This window comes from Chrysochloris asiatica, unplaced genomic scaffold, assembly GCF_000296735.1.
Source record: "Chrysochloris asiatica unplaced genomic scaffold, ChrAsi1.0 scaffold00150, whole genome shotgun sequence".
NCBI lineage: Eukaryota > Metazoa > Chordata > Mammalia > Afrosoricida > Chrysochloridae > Chrysochloris > Chrysochloris asiatica.
The window spans coordinates 2,096,349-2,115,077 of NW_006408668.1; the positions used below are offsets into that span (position 1 = coordinate 2,096,349).

The 18,729-nt window shown below is 40.4% G+C and overlaps 1 protein-coding gene across 1 annotated transcript in view; it reads right to left on the reverse strand.

Moving 5' to 3' along the window:
* Positions 1-18,083, reverse strand: part of IL1RL1 (interleukin 1 receptor-like 1) — a 69,821-nt gene extending 51,738 nt beyond the window's left edge. Inside the window, exons 1-7 of the mRNA XM_006870763.1 lie at positions 17,893-18,083; positions 15,572-15,746; positions 15,316-15,478; positions 13,867-13,938; positions 11,517-11,529; positions 11,214-11,342; positions 10,978-11,123 (exon numbers count right to left, since the gene is read on the reverse strand). Coding sequence (XP_006870825.1) covers positions 10,978-11,123; positions 11,214-11,342; positions 11,517-11,529; positions 13,867-13,938; positions 15,316-15,478; positions 15,572-15,667 — 619 coding nt within the window. The 5' untranslated portion in view covers positions 15,668-15,746; positions 17,893-18,083. The remainder of the gene's footprint in view (positions 1-10,977; positions 11,124-11,213; positions 11,343-11,516; positions 11,530-13,866; positions 13,939-15,315; positions 15,479-15,571; positions 15,747-17,892) is intronic.
* Positions 18,084-18,729: the final 646 nt, after the last annotated feature.

The following is an 18,729-nucleotide window of genomic DNA, read 5'->3' on the forward strand; positions in this document are numbered from 1 at the left end:
ATGGTGTAATCAAAATATTCCAGGATAAGCAGAAGCTAAGGGATTTTGCCAAAGCCAACCCTGCTATGAAAAACATCCTAAAGGAAGTTCTGTGGACTGAGAACCAAGAACAGGCAACAACTACAGAATGACATATATGGCAGCATCACCCTGAACTCAGTTGACAAATGGAAGGGTCAAGAACAGAATAAAATGATAAGAACAAAGGATCTGGGAGGTCAGTCTATGATCAAAACAATTATGATGTGAAAGAAGGTAAACACAGAGGAACAGACATCCAGGTGGTAGGAAGGTCAGGTAGATTATTGGATAAAATAGACTGTCTTAAATGGAGGTAATATAAGGTAACCATAATGGGGTTGGGGTGGGGGGTTTAGTTTGGGTGTTGGGGGGGGGCAATACAAGAAGGGGGGAGGAGGCGGAAGAACAAGATAGATAGGGGAACACTGAGACAGATTTGCATGGCCTAATAGGACAGAGGTAAATAGTGATGCATATGCATACTCACTTAACAACAACAACATGCATACTCAACCTTGGAACAACAGGGCTCTGGGATACAGGGATCTAAGTATAGCTTGAAGAGGGTAAATAAAACTAAAATCCTTAACTCCCTTAAGAATATTAGTTTCCCTTGCCTACTATTGTAAAATAGCCACTTGAGTGGGATAGAAAGGAACGTTGGGAAACATAATTAGAGAAAACTTGTAAGCCCGTCTTCAGCCTATAACTGATTGGAATACCTACAAGGGATTTTACAACTTGCCTAGTGAAATAGCCCTCATGCAAAGCCTTTACAGAGTATAGGACCTTAGGTGGAATCCTGAGTCCCATCCAGAACCTTATGAGGTGGGACATTCCCACTAGAAAGGACAAGCAGACTGGAAATGCTAGAGTGACAAGATACATCTTCAAAGAAAGATCATCAGGAAAAACCCAAAACAAAAATGTCAGCTTGATTGGCTACTATAAGAATAAGCAAGCTGTTCGCCACAAAAACATCAAGGCTAGCGATCAAGTGCCTTCAGGACAAACTCCCCTCTAAGACTGAAACTCAAAGGAAATACACAAATAAGCATGTAAGCTTGCTGGCGACCATATTGATCTACTGGTGAGTGGAAAGTCATCAATGAAGAAATGGGCTGAGTTCAACCCCAGTCCATTGAATCCCATTGGCCTGGAGATGAGAGAGAGAAGAGGAAGGGCTGGTTGGCCCAAACTGTGGTGAGAACTGAGGACACTTGAGTCCATGGACAAGGACTTAGCCACAGAGGGCTAGAGCAGAGAGTGAAGCATCCAGCTGATATGAAGTGAGGGGAGATGCACAAAAACACCCAAGTTTGCATACAGTATCCTTTTGACCTAGCCTCAATGGCTCGATAAACAGAACTCGACTAGAGGAAGATTGATTTAAAAAAAAAAAAAAAAAAAGTTTGTTTTTTTTGGGGGGATAAAGGAAACAAGAGTAAATTGCTTCAATTTGATGAACCTGACCTATACTCAGAGTGGTGTTACTCTAAATACCAACAGAGAGGGAAAGAGTCTTCACATCAAGTATCAATGCTATCCCCTCTGTACACAGGGTACATAGGACAACTTAGACACTGGCTACCTAAAATGAGGGGGCAATAAAGGCACGAAATGACTGGCTTACAAGGTTTCAAGAGGGAGTTTATTTTAAGAGTTGGGGGGGAAAGAAAGAGTCCCCACTGAATAGCTGTCATCTTGCCTAGATGGGTCTAGTAAAAAGAGATGGGGATAAGATTCAAAAGATTCAACAGTGAATAATTGTTATCATGACTAATTTCGACTGTCACAATTGTAAAGGTAGAAGTTTTGTAACAAATACAGGGGAGTGGTTAATCTCATAATCCAGAAACAGAGGACTCTAGGACCATCAAGAGAGGAATGCACAAACAGAATGTGGGACCTTATCCAGAGAAGCAGCAGCACCAGAGATGGAGGCAGAGATGGAGAGGGGGAGTGGCTGAGTACTCTAGATTCATGGACTAAGAAGAGAGGGACTAAGAGCTGGTGGCCAGGTGCCCTTTGGAGATACAAATTATTATATATATGGCTGAGTGGTTTTTTGTTTGCTTGCTTGTTTTTTAAAAAGCTAAAGTGGATAGAGAGAAATACTGTTAACTGATGGTACATGGAGGGGATTATAATCATTGTAATGAAACAAGGTACATGATTTGTTGAATATAAAACTGATGATATGCCCTGTAAACTTCCACTCAATCCACAATAAAAACCTTAAATAAAAAATTTTTTTAAAAGTTTTTATACACCTGGACCTCACCTGGTGGAATACATAGGAATCAGACTGACTAACTACATCTGTGGGAAGAGATGATGGAAATGCTCAATATTATCAGCCAAAATAATGCCATATACCTACAGTGGAACACACTATCAATTGTTCATATGCAAGTTCAGGATGCAGCTGAAGAAAATTAAAACAAGTCCACAAGAGCCAAAATATAGCCTTGACTATTTCTCATCTGGACTTAGAGACTATCTCAAGAACAAATTTAATGCATTAGACTGCAATGACTTAAGACAGAAGAGTTGTAGGATGATATCAAGAACATCATACATGAAGTAAACAAAAGGTCATTAAAAAGACAGGAAAGAAAGAAAAGACCAAAGTGGATTTCTGAAGAGGCAAATGAAACTTGGTTTTGAGTGTAGAGAAGCTAAAGTAACTGAAAGAAATAAGTAAAAGGGGTCAACCAAAAATTTCAAAGGTTAGCTTAGGAAGTATTATAATGAATATTTAAATCTAGAGTTAGAAAACAAGTTCAGCGTTTCTCAAACTGAAAGAATTGAAGAAAAAAATCCAAGCCTTGGGGTGCAATGTTGAAGGAGTCTTGGTGTGACACTGGGTTAATGCGCCAGACTGCAAATCCATTTGAACTGCAAGGTTAGAAGTTCAAGCTCACCAGCTGCTCCTCAGAAACCCTATACAAGGTCACTATGGGTTGGGAACAACTCAACGGCACTTAACAACAACAACACGGATTTGATGGCATCTAACAACAAACTACCACTCATCTGTCAGTTTTTCATACTGCGGTGGCTTGCATGTTGTTGTGATGCTGGAAGCTATGCCACCAGTTCTTTAACAACCAGCAGGGTCCCCCATGGTGGACACATTTCAGCTGAGCTTCCAAACTAGGAAGCAGGAAAAGCAGACTACTTCTGAATGGTCTAAAACCTTATGAATATAACAACAGAACTAAAATCCTTCTGAATAGTAGCAGAACATTGCCATATAAAGTACCAGAAAATGAGCTCATCAGTTGGAAAATCCTCAAAATATGACTGGGGAAGAGTTGTCTCCCTAAAACAGAATTGACCATAACAATATAAATGGTTAAAGAGCTTGAGACCTTCATTTACTGATGGGGCACAGTTCAAAATGAGAAGAAACAACTTCAAACATCCATTAATAATCAGAATATGTAATGTGTTCATGGTGAATCTAGGAAAACTCTAAGAACAAAATATTAAATGGAATGCATAAAGACTGATATCCTAGGCATTAGCTGAAATAGAACTGATACTGGATACTTTCAAAAAAAAATAAAAAAAGGCATAAAGTAGATGACTTACAAATTTTCATGGGTGTACTTAGTTTTAGAATGAGGGATCAAGAGAAAATCCCCACTGACTAGTTTTCCACTTTTCAAGATGGGTATGGTGAAAGGGCATACAGAACGATGTTGGTAGGATTTTATTATTTCACTTGTAATTGTTTGTATTAATTGTGATTGTCAAAACTGTAATTGTATAACAGAAGTCTGATTGATAACTACATACAAGCAAGCTGTTTACCCAGGAGCCATCAAGGCAAGTGGTCGGGTCCCCTAAGGGCAAACCCCCTGCCAAAACTGAGAATATTCATGGGAATACATGAGCAGGCATGTGGTCTTGCTGGTGACCATGGTGGTCATCAAAAAGGGGAAGTGGGGGAAAAAACAACAGTGAATTTGTGAGCTAAGTCTGACCACGTTCAATAGACTCCTGTCAACTTGGGTTAAGACCATACCAGCAGTATGATAAGACCTGGGAATTCCTCAGCCTAGAGACAGGGACATGGCCACAGAGGACTAGAGTGGAGAGTAAAGCATTCAGCTGATATGAAGTGAGGGGAGATGCACAAGAACACCCATACTTGCAGATAGTACCCACTTGACCTGGCTTCAATGGCTAGATGATCAGAACTCAATTAGAAGAAGAAAGAAGAGGGAAAAAAGAGTAATCCACTACAATTTGATGAACTTGACCTACACCTATGGATGTAGTAGCTCAAAAGAGGGAACAAATCTTTACAGTGAGGATCATTTCCACCCCCTCAGTACACAGGGTTGACAGGGATGGGCAACTTAGACATTGGCTACCCAAAATGAGGGGATGGGGGATACAAAGGCAAGAAGTGACTGGATTACTAGCTTTCAAGAGGGAGCCTAGTTCCAGAGGGTGAGGGTGGATGTAGAATCTCCACTGAGTGGTTTCCAATCTGTTTGGATGGGGATGATGAAAGAAGATGGGGATAAGACTCTTGTGGTACAATAGTGAATAATTGCTATCAGGACTGACTGTGAGTGTTCCAAATGTAAAGGTAGACATTTTGTAACAAAAGAAGGGGAGTGGCTGACTTTGGAATCCAGGAAAGGAGGTCCCTGGGACCATCAAGGGAGAGGATCAGAGTGTGGGACCCTCTCCAGAGAAGCAGTGATGCCAGAGATGGAGGCAGAGACGATGATGTGGAGAGATGGAGTGGCTGGGGATTCTGGACTCAAGGAGGGAGATGGTTTGTGTGCTGATGGCCTGTGGGCAGGCTTGTGGGGTGTACCTTTTGGTTGTTTGATGATGTATTGAAGGGATTGTAATCATTGCAATGAAATGAAATGCAATAGGATGAATGTGAAACTAATGTTCTCCCATGTAAACTATCACTTAATTCACAATACAAAAAAAAAAAAAAAACTGTAATTGTAAAAAATATGTAGCTAAAAGGAGAGAGTAGTTATCTTTTATTTCAAGAACAGAGAATCCCAGGATCATCAAGAAGGAAGAGCATGGGTGGAGCTTGGGCTCCCTGACTGAAAAAGCAGAGACAGCAGAGATGGTGGCAGAGGTGGTGACATAGAAAGACAGAGCCGCTATGAGACTGTGTACCTACAGGCTGGAGACTAGCTTTCAGAATGTGCCTTATAGACATTTAAATGAATATTTTTGTTTTGTTTTATATGTATGCATCAAATATTTCTGATTTGTGAATACAAGATGAAAGTGGAGCCAGTGCATTTTCAAATGTATATATTTTAGTAATATCATGTCAGACACAAGAGTCCTGGTGTGATGCTGTGGGTTAATGTACTGGACTGCAAAGGTGGGCAGTTCAAGCTCACCAGGTGCTCCTTGTAAACCCTATCTATACAGAGTCGCTATGGGTCAGAATCGACTCGACGGCACTTAACAACAACAACAATATAGGCATATATAGTTAGCTCCACTCTTAGGGACATCCAGAAATGTTATACTTTATGAGGATTTAAAAAGAATAAATGAAGATGAAACCAATAAGTATAAAGGGAAAAGAGGAGGATTTGTGAGAAATTCTCAAGATGGCCCATCTTTAGGAATAAAGGGCCCAAGAGATTCCTAGAGTAGACATAGTTTGTTGATTCACACCCAGGGATAGGAGAACAGGATGAATTGGGAGAGGAGAAAAGAAATCTGTTCTAGGACTGGAAACTTTAAATTGGGCTTTAAATACAGTCATTAAGGCCATTGATGCCACCCAGGCTAGATTATGAACCTCATAGTAACTAGGGGAGGAACTCTCAAAATAGGGGCATAAAACTTGTTGTGAGCCAGCCCATGTCTACTGGGTTGGACACCCGATTTTCCAAAATCGAGTAAAGAATACCTCACTATTGCTAAAATGAGTACAGATTGGGTTTTCTGAGCATTTGTTGGTAAGCACTTGTGATAACTCATGGATGACCTCATAACCTAGAGGAACCAAGGCAGTATCTGGACTATCAACAATGTTTCCCACATTGGTCAGAAAGAGACAGGCAGAACCTGAGACTGTGGCCCTCAACCACCAATCAGGTCTGGACAGGAACACACCCTGTTTCAGACAAGCAGTAGATATGTATACAGAGGAACAAGGGTAAGAGATGCTTACTATGAATGAAGGAGTGGCCATTCATTCAAAATCAAAGGGCAACATCAACATGTACCTAAGGACAATGGTGAGAAGGGATGGGAAAGTGGGTGGAAGGAAAAGAGGAGACACAGGGAGGAAGCACAGCTGTTGTTCCATAGAATGGATTGTCATCATTGAACACAATGATAACAAGAAAAAAGTTTATAAATCAAGAATTAAAGTCGAAATTTAAACAAGAAAAATCAGCAGCACCCCCTCAGGAAGAGATGCACAATGACCATATCCAAACGATGTTGTATTTGCTCCTCACCCGTAATTATTTTTCATTATATTGTACTTCTGTGTATTTATTCAAATTCATCTAGGCTATGTTGCACTTGTGAGGATGAACTGAACACTTAACCCTCCCTTGGTTTACTTGAAAAGTACGTAGCTCCCTAAGTCAAGCATTGGTCTTGGAAACACAAAGTCCGTGATTTGAGCCACTTTGTGGGAGGAAACTTAGACTTTCTGCTCCCATGAAGATTTAAAGCCTTGGAAACCCTATACAGAGTTACTCAGAGTTGGAATCTCCTTGACAGCACTTACCAACAACAACAAATGGGACAATCTGTTGGAAAAGTTCTTTATAGTCTTTGGAGTCCTGATGTGTGGCACTGTAGGATAATCATTGGACTGCTAACCATAAGGTCAGTGGTTCAAACCTACCAGCTGGTCCTTTGAAACCCTTTACAAGGTTGGAACCAACTCGATGGCACTTAACAACATTAAATAAGTTCTACATAGGAGTCCTGATGTGGCGCCTTAGGATACATATGCACTTGACCTAAGGTTGGTTTGAACTGCAAGGTCGGTGGCTCAAACTCACCAACTGCTCCTCAGAACCCTGTACAGGGTTGCTATAAGTCAGAAATGACTTGATGTCACTTAACAACACTAAAAAATTGTAAGTTTACTAAAAAGAGTGGAGAGTGTAAAATATAATAACGCAAGGGTACGTCAAAAAATTGTGGGAAAATGGACTGAAAAGAGAATGGAATTTTCCCACACATTTTTGAAGTCCCACAAATGAAAATTTCCTTTCTAGCTCTTTTATCTGCAAACAAATGCTTCATCTAACAAACAGGATGTCTTTGCATGGAAACTCAAAGAACTAGTGGGAACATCTACAAATTCTCAGGAACAAAACGACTTGTCAAGTTACCTTCTGTCATAGTAGTGCCTGAAGCACACACTGGGAGCAGAGGGAAGAAGAAGCAGTCTGTCCTTGTAGGGAGGAGAATTTCACTACAGACCCTACTTAACATTGTCTGGGTACAGTGAGAATACAGAGCACAATGACTTTTAGATAGTTTTATTACTACTTTTAAAGTCTCAACTGACAAGATACCCAGGGCAGCAACTTTTCCTGGTTGTTGGTAAGTGCTCTTGAGTTGGTTCCCATATGGTTTCTGAGGAACAGCTGGTGAGATTGAACCACTGACCTTGCAGTTCAAACTGACATTGAAGTCCAGCGCATTAACCCACAGTGCCACAACAGAACTTTGTCTTAGTGCATATGAAATGGAAGGAATAATAGTAGGATTAATTTGAGAACCAGTCTAATTGCAGTGGGGACAGTACAAATCAAGATCACTCAAGGCTGACCCCTATGAGTGGAGGTCAGGCATAGCTCCATTCTTCACATTTTGTACAGCACTCTCTAGGTTTGATAACTCACTGCAGTGACCCACAGAATTTACAGACCACACTTACAGTTAAGTACTTTATTAAGAAAGCGTTGTTGTTGTTCAGTGCTATTGAGTTAGTTTCGACTCACAGTGACCCTGTATAGGGTTTCCAAGGAGCAGCTGGTGAACTTGAACCACAAATCTTGTGGTTCAAACCGATTTTGCAGTCCAGCGCATTAACCCACAGCTCCACACCCCAGCTCCACACCAAGGAGCTCTGGTGGCGTAGTGGCTACAAGTCGGGCTGCCAACCTCAAGGTCAGCAGTTTGAAACTACCAGCGGTTCCACAGGAGAAAGATGAGGCATTCTGCTCCCGTAAAGATTTACAGCCTCGGAAACCATGTGCAGGGTCACTGTGAGTTGGAACTGACTCCACGGCACTTAACAACAACAACTACCACACCAACTCATAGCAAACTTGTAAAAGGTTTCCGAGGAGGGCTGGTGGGTTTGAACTTCTACCTTGCAGTTCAAATCAACCTTGCAGTCTAGTGCTTATCTACAGCAGCAACCAGGAAGTAACAGGCTACAATTCAGGAGCAGGAGCAGAAAATTGGCAGGCAAAATCTTCCTTTTGCAATTCAGGACTAACTCTTCCTAGCTTTGAAGGCTTCCTCTCAGCCCACTGCAGGCTCCTTTTAGTCCCTTAGGACTGTTACCCTCCCCATCATTAAATCTGCTGTAGCACCCCTTCCAGGCCTGTTGCCTAATTCAGTATTACAGGCCTTGATTTGGGTTACAGTTCTTTTAGTAGGATCCTTGCCCCCTTTCTTTCTGCTTTGTCTTCCTTGCCTTTTTTTTTTCCTTTTTGCTTCTTCCAGTTTCCTGTCTACAAAAACCTCTGTGGGGCAGGCTGTGTACATGCAGAAACTTCTCAGTCATTTCACGGTATAGGCTTGCCACCAGGGCATTAAGGAACTGCCCAATTCCCTCTGGGCCAATAGGGTTTCCCAGGATTTAAATCTTCGCAGGAGCAGACAGCCTCATCTTCCTCCCAAGGAGGGTCCCCTAGTAAACCACTGGCACTTTATTTTCATAGTCTGTTGACTAATCCTAGCAAGTTGCATATCAATCACAGGGCAGGCTGCAGCCCAGGATCAAATAAAAATAATCAAATCACGTTGTTCACAATTTACCCAGAAAATATCAATCAACCCAGACAAAAGTAATAAGCCCTCAGGGGGTACAGACTAGAGCAAAAGTCATTCCTCAGGGTTTAGGAGAAAATCTCTAAAGCAGTTTTATAAAAGAAAAAGGAAAAAAAGCCTAGGTCAAAGAACTCATTTCAACTGAGTAAACTACAATCATTCCTGAAGGAATATATTGCATTTTAAAAAGTAGTAGAATTCATTGAAGAGTATTGAGTTAAAAAATTTGGCAAACTATATTTTACTATGTCAAGTTAAATTCATACTAGGTTTAGGCAAAATACAGGGAAGCTATAAGCCAATTTGGTCTTGCCAATGTATGGGGAAAATAATTCAACTTACCAGACATAAATATGAAATGTTGCTCTGTTCTTATAAGTAAGCCTTTTAGTCAGATAAATAGACATGTAAAGAAATAATGTTTTCTTGATGGTACTGATGTGCATTCATTAGTTTAGTCATTCAGCAAATATTTGTTGAGCTTATGCTATCAGCCAAGCACTGTTCTATAGTCTGAGGGTAAGGAGATGGATCAATGCCACCTTCATCCTCAGGGAGCTTACGAACATGTTGAGCAGACTACCAAGCATTATGCAACTTAGAAACAGGACTACACAGAGTCCTGGTGTGGTTCTGTAGGATAATGTACTGGGCCACAAGGTCAGTTGAATAGCAAAGTCAGCGGTTCAAACTTACCAGCCGCTCTATGGAAACTCTATACAGGGTTGCTATGAATCAGAACTGACTTGACAGCACTTAACAACAACAGTAGGAGTACGCAGAAGAAGATGGGCCCTCAAACTGGTAGTCAAGGAAGTCTCCCTGGATTAGGTAGTACCTGATGCACAAATTGTAAATCGAGCACAATGAAGAAATGAGTCGAGTTACCAAAGCTCACATAAATTCCCCCTGAACTTCAATAATTTATGAGGTTAAACAATGATACTGTCTTGCTTATTATCAAGTAGCACCTAAGGTTTTCTTGCTGGAATGGGCAGTAGCTAAGTATTTCACCTTTTCATCCACTTTTCCAGCCTCACTAGTGAAACATGTATTCATTACGACACACACATACAACATATAAAAGGGGTTAAGAACAAAATAGTAGGTTCACAGTTTCTCTTGTTGATGCATTTTCTTTGACATAAAATGAGACAGAGAGCTAAGAAAGTTGAAAAGCTGAATGAAGGCCGAGGAAAACGTTGAAGAGAAACCAACAGAAGAAGGGGAAAGTAATACTGCAGAGACGAAGGGTCTAAACAATCATGGTTTTCACTAGCTGAAAAAGGGATGAGCCATACCACAAATAGTAAATATGTTCACAAGGGAAGGTACATTTTATGAGATGAACCCTTCACAATGTTTGAATGGTTCCTCTGGATCCAGACTCCAAAACAATTTTCTCAAAGAAAATAATTCCAGCCTGTGAGAAATAACTTGTTGGCGTGGTCCATCTTCAGGACTAAGAGAAGTCTTGGGGATAGCAGGCTCAGTAACAAAAGGAGCTCAGTGGAGGGGAAGAACTAGTTTGACAGACTAGGAACTTTAAAAATAACAATACAAGCATCAAGGAAATAGGGGAAGCTCATGGGGAAAGGGGGAAATTGACTAGTAGGCAACCTTGGGAGGAGATTGTGACCTTGTAATACCCAGTAGAAGGGAGCTGGAGGAGGGGCCTTTTCAAGACTGGGGAATAAAATTGTTTGTGGGTTGGCCATGTGGCCTGTTTGCCCATGTCTACGAGGTTGGGAACCCAATTTTGCAAAACGGAATAAAGAAAATCTCTCTCTCACTAAAATGAGTACAGATTGGATTACTTGAACGTTTGTCAGTACTGACAACATTTCTCACAAGCCTAAAGTTGATATAGCAAACTCAGGTGGCAAAAGTCTTAAGAACACTTCTTACTTGGATTTTTTTTCCTTAGTCTTACAGTGTGTATCCTGATAGCGCGTTCATTAAGAGCCAGACAATCAAACTTCAGTGATAAATCTTTTTCCTTCACAGTGGTTATTCTCAAAATCCTTCTTAGACAAAATGACCCATTTCTAGGACTAAAAAAAAACACTCGTTACTTTTATTGCTTGCATTTCTGTTGAAAATTGTGAAGGAAAGTGAATGCTATAATGTTAACATAAAGCTACCTTTTATTTTGCACTTCCTCCTGATAAATTCTTGCTTCACCAACACCTTTAATGTCATGCCCATTGACTCGCCAGTTGACTGAAGCCAGGATCTGATGACCTAACCCCATGCAAGCAAAGCAAGTGATGCTTACTGTTTCTTCTAGATGGGAAGTAAATAAAATCCAGTGATAAAAAGAAATTATGCAAATAGAATTTAATTTAACTTAAAGTGAAAAAAATGGTTGAACACATAATGAGTGCCCAACACTGATTCCCATTTCCTTCTTCATCTCTAGAGCCTTCATCTTTCTATGACTTTACTTTGCCTCCTTTCCTCAGTATCTTAATTTCACTCACACGTAGGCTTGAAGCTCAGCTCTCTCCTCTCCCCTGCAGGACAAACTAATGAGGCAGGCACCCAACATTACAATATAGAATTTCTCATTGCTGTACATTGAATTTCTCTTAAGTAGCTGTCTCCCACGCCTTCCTACTGGTACTGTTTGTTTGTTTGTTTGTTTTCTGTCTCCATAAGCTGCATTTGAAGGTAAAACTGCTTATGACTTCAGGAGAATATAGAAGAGGCTCAGAAAGCCTGTCCCAGATGTACTAAAGCATCTAGACAGAGACCTCGCCATCCCAAAACTTTTAACTTGAGACTTTCTCCTTTCAGACTTGAAAGCTTAACAGCTGCTTTCATGCATTGGACATCATTTAATGGAGTCCTTGGTTTCTGTCAGGAACTGTGTTAAAATGTAGACATCTAAGGAGGGTTGAGGTGTTTGGAGTCTATTGGGGGTAACATCGTTATAAACAATTAGAACACGAGACCTTCTAGTGTTCAGATAGAAGTATATAGACAAGGTATACGTACTATGGGAGTACTTGGGTGAGTGTCATGGATTGCATTGTGCCCCCTAAAATATGTGTCATTGGCTGCATCATGATTCTAAGTAGTTTGGCAGGTATGATGATCTCCCATGGCGTGATCTAATGTGATAAACCAATAATAGAATTAAGGGTGGAATTATTGTTGTTAAGTGCCCTTGAGTTAGTTCTGACTCATGTTACCCTGTGTAGGGTTTCCAAGGAACTGTTGGTGGGTTTGAACCTCTGACTCTGTGGTTAGTAGTCCAGTGCGTATCCTAATTCACCATCCTACCACTGGTAGCGTAGTGGTTACGAATCGGGCTGCGAACCTTAAGGTCAGCGGTTCGAAACTACCAGCCGCTCCGCGGGAGAAAGATGAGGCTTTCTACTCCCGTAAAGATTTACACCCTCGGAAACCCTGTACAGGGTCGCTATGAGTCGGAACTGACTCGAGGGCACTTAACAACAACAACAACCACTATAGGAGATTCCTAAGGGTGGAGCATACAGCCTTTTATCTTACAAGAGATAAAAGCAGCAAGACGTTGATTAGAGAAATAGGGACCTGCTGCCACTAAGAAAGAAAAGCTAGGAATGGAGTGTGTACTTTGGACCTGGAGTTCCTACACTGTGAAGCTCCTAGATCCAGGGAATGATTAATGTCAAGACACAGCAGGTCTTCAAGGAATGCTGGGCCTACAGATGCTGAAAGGAAATAGGGACTTTCCCCAGAGTCGGTACTCTGAATTCCAGCCTCCTAAACTGAGAGAGTGAACTTCTGATCATTGAAGTCATCCATTAGTAGTATTTCTCTTATAGAAGCACCAGATAACTAAGACAGTAGGCAAAAGGTTAATACACTGGACAGCTAACCCAAAGGTTGGCAGTTCGAGTTCACCCAGAGGCACTTGGGAAAAAAAGGTCTGGTGATCTATTGTAAAACAGCCATTGAAATCCTTGTGGATTGAGATCCAGGTGTGTTCTGACACATATGGGGTCCTTATGGGTCAGAATCAACTCTATGGCATCTGGTTGGGTTGGTCTGTGCTCTGACATGGAAAGATCACTGTAGGGAGTATACAAGTAGTGCCCTAGAGTGGTGTGAGCAAAAGCTTTATCTGGGCTATCTGGTAAGGAAGAAAGGTGGTAGAGGGGGATTTTCCGGAGGCTGTAATATTTTAAATTAGTCTTGGAAGTTTATAAAGAAGGAAATTAGAGAAGAATGTACAAAGTACTGCATGTCAATATAATTCTGAGGTAGTTGGTACCATGGAAGCAGAGGGTGCAAGGGGTTAATGACTGCAGATGGGTTATGAGGGTGGTAAGGAGTAGGTCATAAAGGGACTAGCTCTGCATGTTAAGAACTTTAAGTTGCATCCTCTTTGTAGTGAGAAACTAGTGAACTGAGAGACAGAATGAATTAGAAAGTCTGGACATTCGTCCTTCTATCTTTTGTTTATGATCTTAAGCACGTCACTGAACCCTTCTTGAGCTTAAATTTCCCCAGGTGTAAAGTGGAGTAGTATCTGCCTCATGGAGAGAAGTGAAAACTCAGTGAGGTCCCATATGTAGAATCTGTAAGAATTACAGAGTACAATACAAAATTGTAAACACTTCATGTCCCATGACTGGTCAATACTCATATTAACAACTGTCTGGGTCAGTTGTCACACATGTCACCTCACTTAATCCCAAAGGTCCACTGTGATCGTTGGGGCCCACTTCTAGCAGAATTCAGACCATGGACCCTATGAGAGGATCTTTCAGGCAATTTTTACAGCATTCTTAAAGGTTTCCTTACCGATTTCTACTTCCTTTGTGTCATTGGGCAAAGGGGCAATAATGACTGGAACCAAAGGTAAGATGTTACCTTCTGAAACACAAAAAGAAAATAAAAGAACATTAGGGCACCATTGGATAGCTATCAATATAAAGCTCTATCCTATTTCATAGGAAAAATTCTCAAAAATTTCTGGCAATGACCGATGGCAACAAATACATACACATGACACAATGTTTACACAATACTTATGATGTGCTCTGATATTCTGTGTCATTAAAATCAATGCTGATCCCAGCCACTAAATTAATTATTTGAAAAGCACAACTCAGAATCAACATAACACACCAGAGAAGAAAGTTTCAAAAGACGCATGGAAATGAGAAATTCATGAGTCCACAGTGTTCTTGTTCAGAGTACTTCTCTGTTGGTGACCCATCCTCAGTATGAGAAGTCTCGACATCTCAAGTCATTATAACTTCTATTACCATTGAGGTCCAGAGTGAAGGGGGGCTTGTTAGAGTACTCCCTTGATGCTCATTTATTCCAGGATGGTGTGATCAAGGGCCACTGTGGGGTTGGCATTAAGCAGTGAAACACTCACATAGAAATATGGGCTGGTGATGCTTCCTTTACAAAGGTGGAGCCTTGAAAAGTTCCACACATAATCCTTTCTCCAATATTGCTTTATCATAAGAAATTTACAGGCACCACTGGTTTATATCTGTGTCTACAGACCAGGATATGCAAAGAAGATCCCAACCATACATTATGACTGTGGAATCTTTCTCCTAAAAAGGCTTTTATAGAATTTAAAGTACATTTGAATTTTTGTTGCTGTTGTTTACAGAATGATCTATGGTGATGTTGTAAGCACCGCAAACCATTGCGTTCCACGGAAAGCTTTCATTAAGTCTCCAATCCTATACATTAGAAAATATTGCTTTTTCTATGTAAAGAGCCTCTGGCATTGTATTCCGGAAAAGGGGAGCTACTTTCACTAGGCAAGGTGCTCTGTTGTTGTAGTTGTGTAGTGCCGTCGAGTTGGTTCCCACCCATAGCAACCCTGTATAGGGTTTCCAAGGAGACGCTGGTGAGCTTGAACCGCCAACCTTGCAGTTATTGCGCCAGACTGCAAAGCCGTTTGAACTGCAAGTAGCTTTCTACTGCCTTTCAAAATAATTAAATTGAGTTAGCATGGAAATCTACTTAACTTTGAAAAATTAAATCATAGGAGAAATAACAGATGTGGTTTAAGATTAGTAGCAGTATCTCCTCTCATGCTAACCTCGAAAAGGCACTTAAAGCAAAACAAAACAAAACACTTGAGCCAGAGTAGAGAATATGTAAGATAAAGTAGAACCAGAAGCAACAGTGAAAAGTACAAAGTGCGGAAAAATCAACGAGAAGGGGAAATTGTTCCCATTTAACTTTTTGCAAATAATTTATTTGTTAAATGAAGTAACTTACCTTTGTATAAAAATGTTCTGGTTGCTGTCACAGTATAATTGATCCCATTTTCATTGTGTATAAGCTTACATGTATAATCACCTGAATCGCTAACACTGGGATTTTTAATAATCAAACTTGCCTCGGATCTGTAGTACCGCGATTCTTGAAGAGGTTTACAATTCTAAAATGAAAAAGTCCATTCCATGTTCATTGATAGTTTACTTGGGAGTTTAATTGGGCAATTTCCTTTTATTTATCTAAAAGTTATTTTTACCTTAAACCACTCAAGTGGTGCTGTCCAATTGTAAAGTTTAACTGTAGGACAAAATATTTGGGAATACGCTCTTACTCCAGATACCGTTGAATACATCAGCTCATCAGGAATAATGCAATCTGGTTGTTTTTTATATATTGTGAGATTCACAGATCTAGTCAAGCTGGAATTGGGACTGTTAAAATAAGTCAGACAATTTTTTACAGTCACTTAATATTATGAAACAACTTAATCAACGTTAGCCTTCAGTTAATTTTGCTTATCATCTTAAAGTCATGATACATAGTGATTATCCTCTGATTAAAAAATTATCATTAAAATCAGGCTTTTCAAATACTCTAATTTTTACTTTGAGATAAGACATAAGTCCCATTGTTGTTGTTGTTGTTAGGTGCCTTCAAGTCAGTACTGACTCATAGCGACCCTGTTACAACAGAATGAAACACTGCTCAGTCGGGGGCCAGTCTCACTATTGTTGCCATGCTTGAGCCTATTGATGCTGCCACTTTGCCAACCCATCTTGCTGGGGGTCTTCCTCTTTTTCTCTGACCCTTCACCTTACCAAACATGATATCCTTTTCCAGCAACTGATCCCTCCTGACAATATGTCCAGATTATGAGATATGAAGGTTGGCCATCCTGGTCTTCAAGGAGCACTCTGGCTGCACTTCTTCCAACATAGGTCTGTTGATTCTTTTGGCAGCCCATGGCAAAATCCATGGCACAAGCCCCATTTGTTGTTGTTGTTGTTAAGTGCCATCGAGTCGGTTTCGACCCATAGCATCCCTGTATAGGGTTTCCGAGGAGCAGCTGGTGAACTTGAACCACCGACCTTGCAGTTCAAACGGCTTTGCAGTCTGACACATTAACCCACAGCGCCCCACCAGGACTCCATAAGCCCCATGTTGTTGTTGTTGTTAAGTGCCTTGGAGTCGGTTCCAACTCATAGTGACCCTGTACAGGGTTTCTGAGGCTGTAAATCTTTACAGGATTTCTCCCACAGAACAGCTGGTAGTTTCAAACTTCTGACCTTGCAGTTTGCAGCCCAATTCGTAACCACTAAGCTACCAGAGTAGCCCTAAAATCGACTCTCTGATCATTTCTTCAAATTCTGATGTCTTCTATAATACCACAAACACAGTATATTGAAGACTATTGTTGTGTGCCATCAAATCAGTTCCAACTCATAGAGACCCTGTATAGGGTCACTGGTGGGTTTGCAATCAAGTCTTATCCTACAGTGCTACCCTAGCAAGCATTAAAGGAGATAACTAACATATATTGAGAGTTTACCATGTACAGTCATAGTGATAGGTACCTTTCCTTCATTACCTCATTTTTTCCCCTCAAGACAACCATTTGAGATAGATTATATTGCGTTTATTTTATAGATGAGGAAATTGAGAGGTAAAGGAGTAACATGCCAGCATCTCACAGCTAACTAATGTCAGAGCACAGATTTTAAATCTGAGCTTGTCTGACCACAGAACCAGGGTATTGAACTTCCTGATGATATACTTTGTGTGCATTTTGTATGAACCAAATATGGGTGCCACCTCAACACACTTAGCAGTTTATATAAAAAGTTAGTCATTGGCAAGAATCTCATGTAACCTTCTTTAGCTTAACTCTAAGTCCTTGTGTGGTGCTGTGGGTTAATGTGCTGGACTACAAATTTGGTTTGAACTGCAAGTTCGGTGGTGCAAGTTCACCAGCTGCTCCTCAGAAACACTATAAAGGGTCACTATGGATTGGAACCGACTCAACAACACTTAACAACAACAACAACAAAGGCTTAAGGACTGATATCTGCCTCTCTTTTTGTCACCCACCGTAGGCTTCCTTGAAGTGAAACATCTAGGTTACTATATTTTGTGCTAGCTTGTCGGTACTTCTAGTCAAAAGTGAAGAATTGCCCTATTTCTCTTGACCACCAGAAAGCATTAGTCTTTTGTGTAGCACTGCAGGTTAATGCACTGGACTCAAGGTCACTTTGAACCGCAAGTTCAGTGGTTCAAGCTCACCAACTGCTCCTTGGAAACCCTATACAGGGTTGTTATGAGTTGGAACTGACTTTATGGCATTTAACAACAACACAACAAAAATTATGCTACAAACTAACCTCAAAAAATAGTTAGCTTATAATCACCTAAATTCCAACCTGATGATATTTCAAAGCATATTCTTTTATTCAAACCACCTTATAAATTTAATTCTTCCAAAAAGGAATAGAAAAGAAGGAATGTGAAGGGCTTCACAGATGATCAAGTGTACAAAGAAGGGAGTAGGTCCTATGATTATGGAGACTGTCTGTATCATACCGTTTGATGATGCAAGTATAAATTCCAGAATCTTCGACTTTCGTGGGTAGAAACTTCAGAAGATTTCCTGAGGCAAATACACGATATCTCTTCTGAGTGGTAATACTTTCATTTGTTCTGGAGTAATACCAGTACACCGGGAACTCAGAGTTTGGGTTTCGAGGACATGGGATAATCAAAGCTTCATTTTCCAGGCCCAAGCGTTCGTGACCTGCAAAAAATAATAAAACAAAATGATCATAATTCATATATTTGAAATGTTGCCTTCTACAATTCAGTTTAGAAATTGGTCATGCTTTGTGATGCTTAAACTGAGAACAAATAAATGAATAATTATGAATAAATGAATAATTAAAAGCTTTTATGAAATGTTCTATTATGTACCACCACAATTCATGAATGAATATGGACCTGAGTCTCCTGTATAGTTCTAGTGTAATAACAACCATATCTGTCTAACTAAATTACGTGTCGATCAACAAATGCTGACATATTCAAATATGTAAAATTGACATTCTGATACACTTGTGAAGACTAGATCAAAAGGGAACTTTCTGGTTTACAATTTGGCTGGCAGAGTTGGAAGCAAGCAGCTTAGGACAAGTCATATACTCTTGGATTTACTTAAAAGATAAGAAAAATTAAATTGAAAAGCAGTACTTACTAAGATGAGCTGCTTTCAAATCTAAGAGAAGTATTAGAATTGTCAAGATCCAATGTCGCATTGTCAGCTTGTCACCAAAGAATATGTGTTGGCAACACTCCAGTTTAATGATGCAGATCTCTTCTAGAACACGACTGAATCTCCCTTAGGTTCAAAGGAGGAAAGAAGAATCC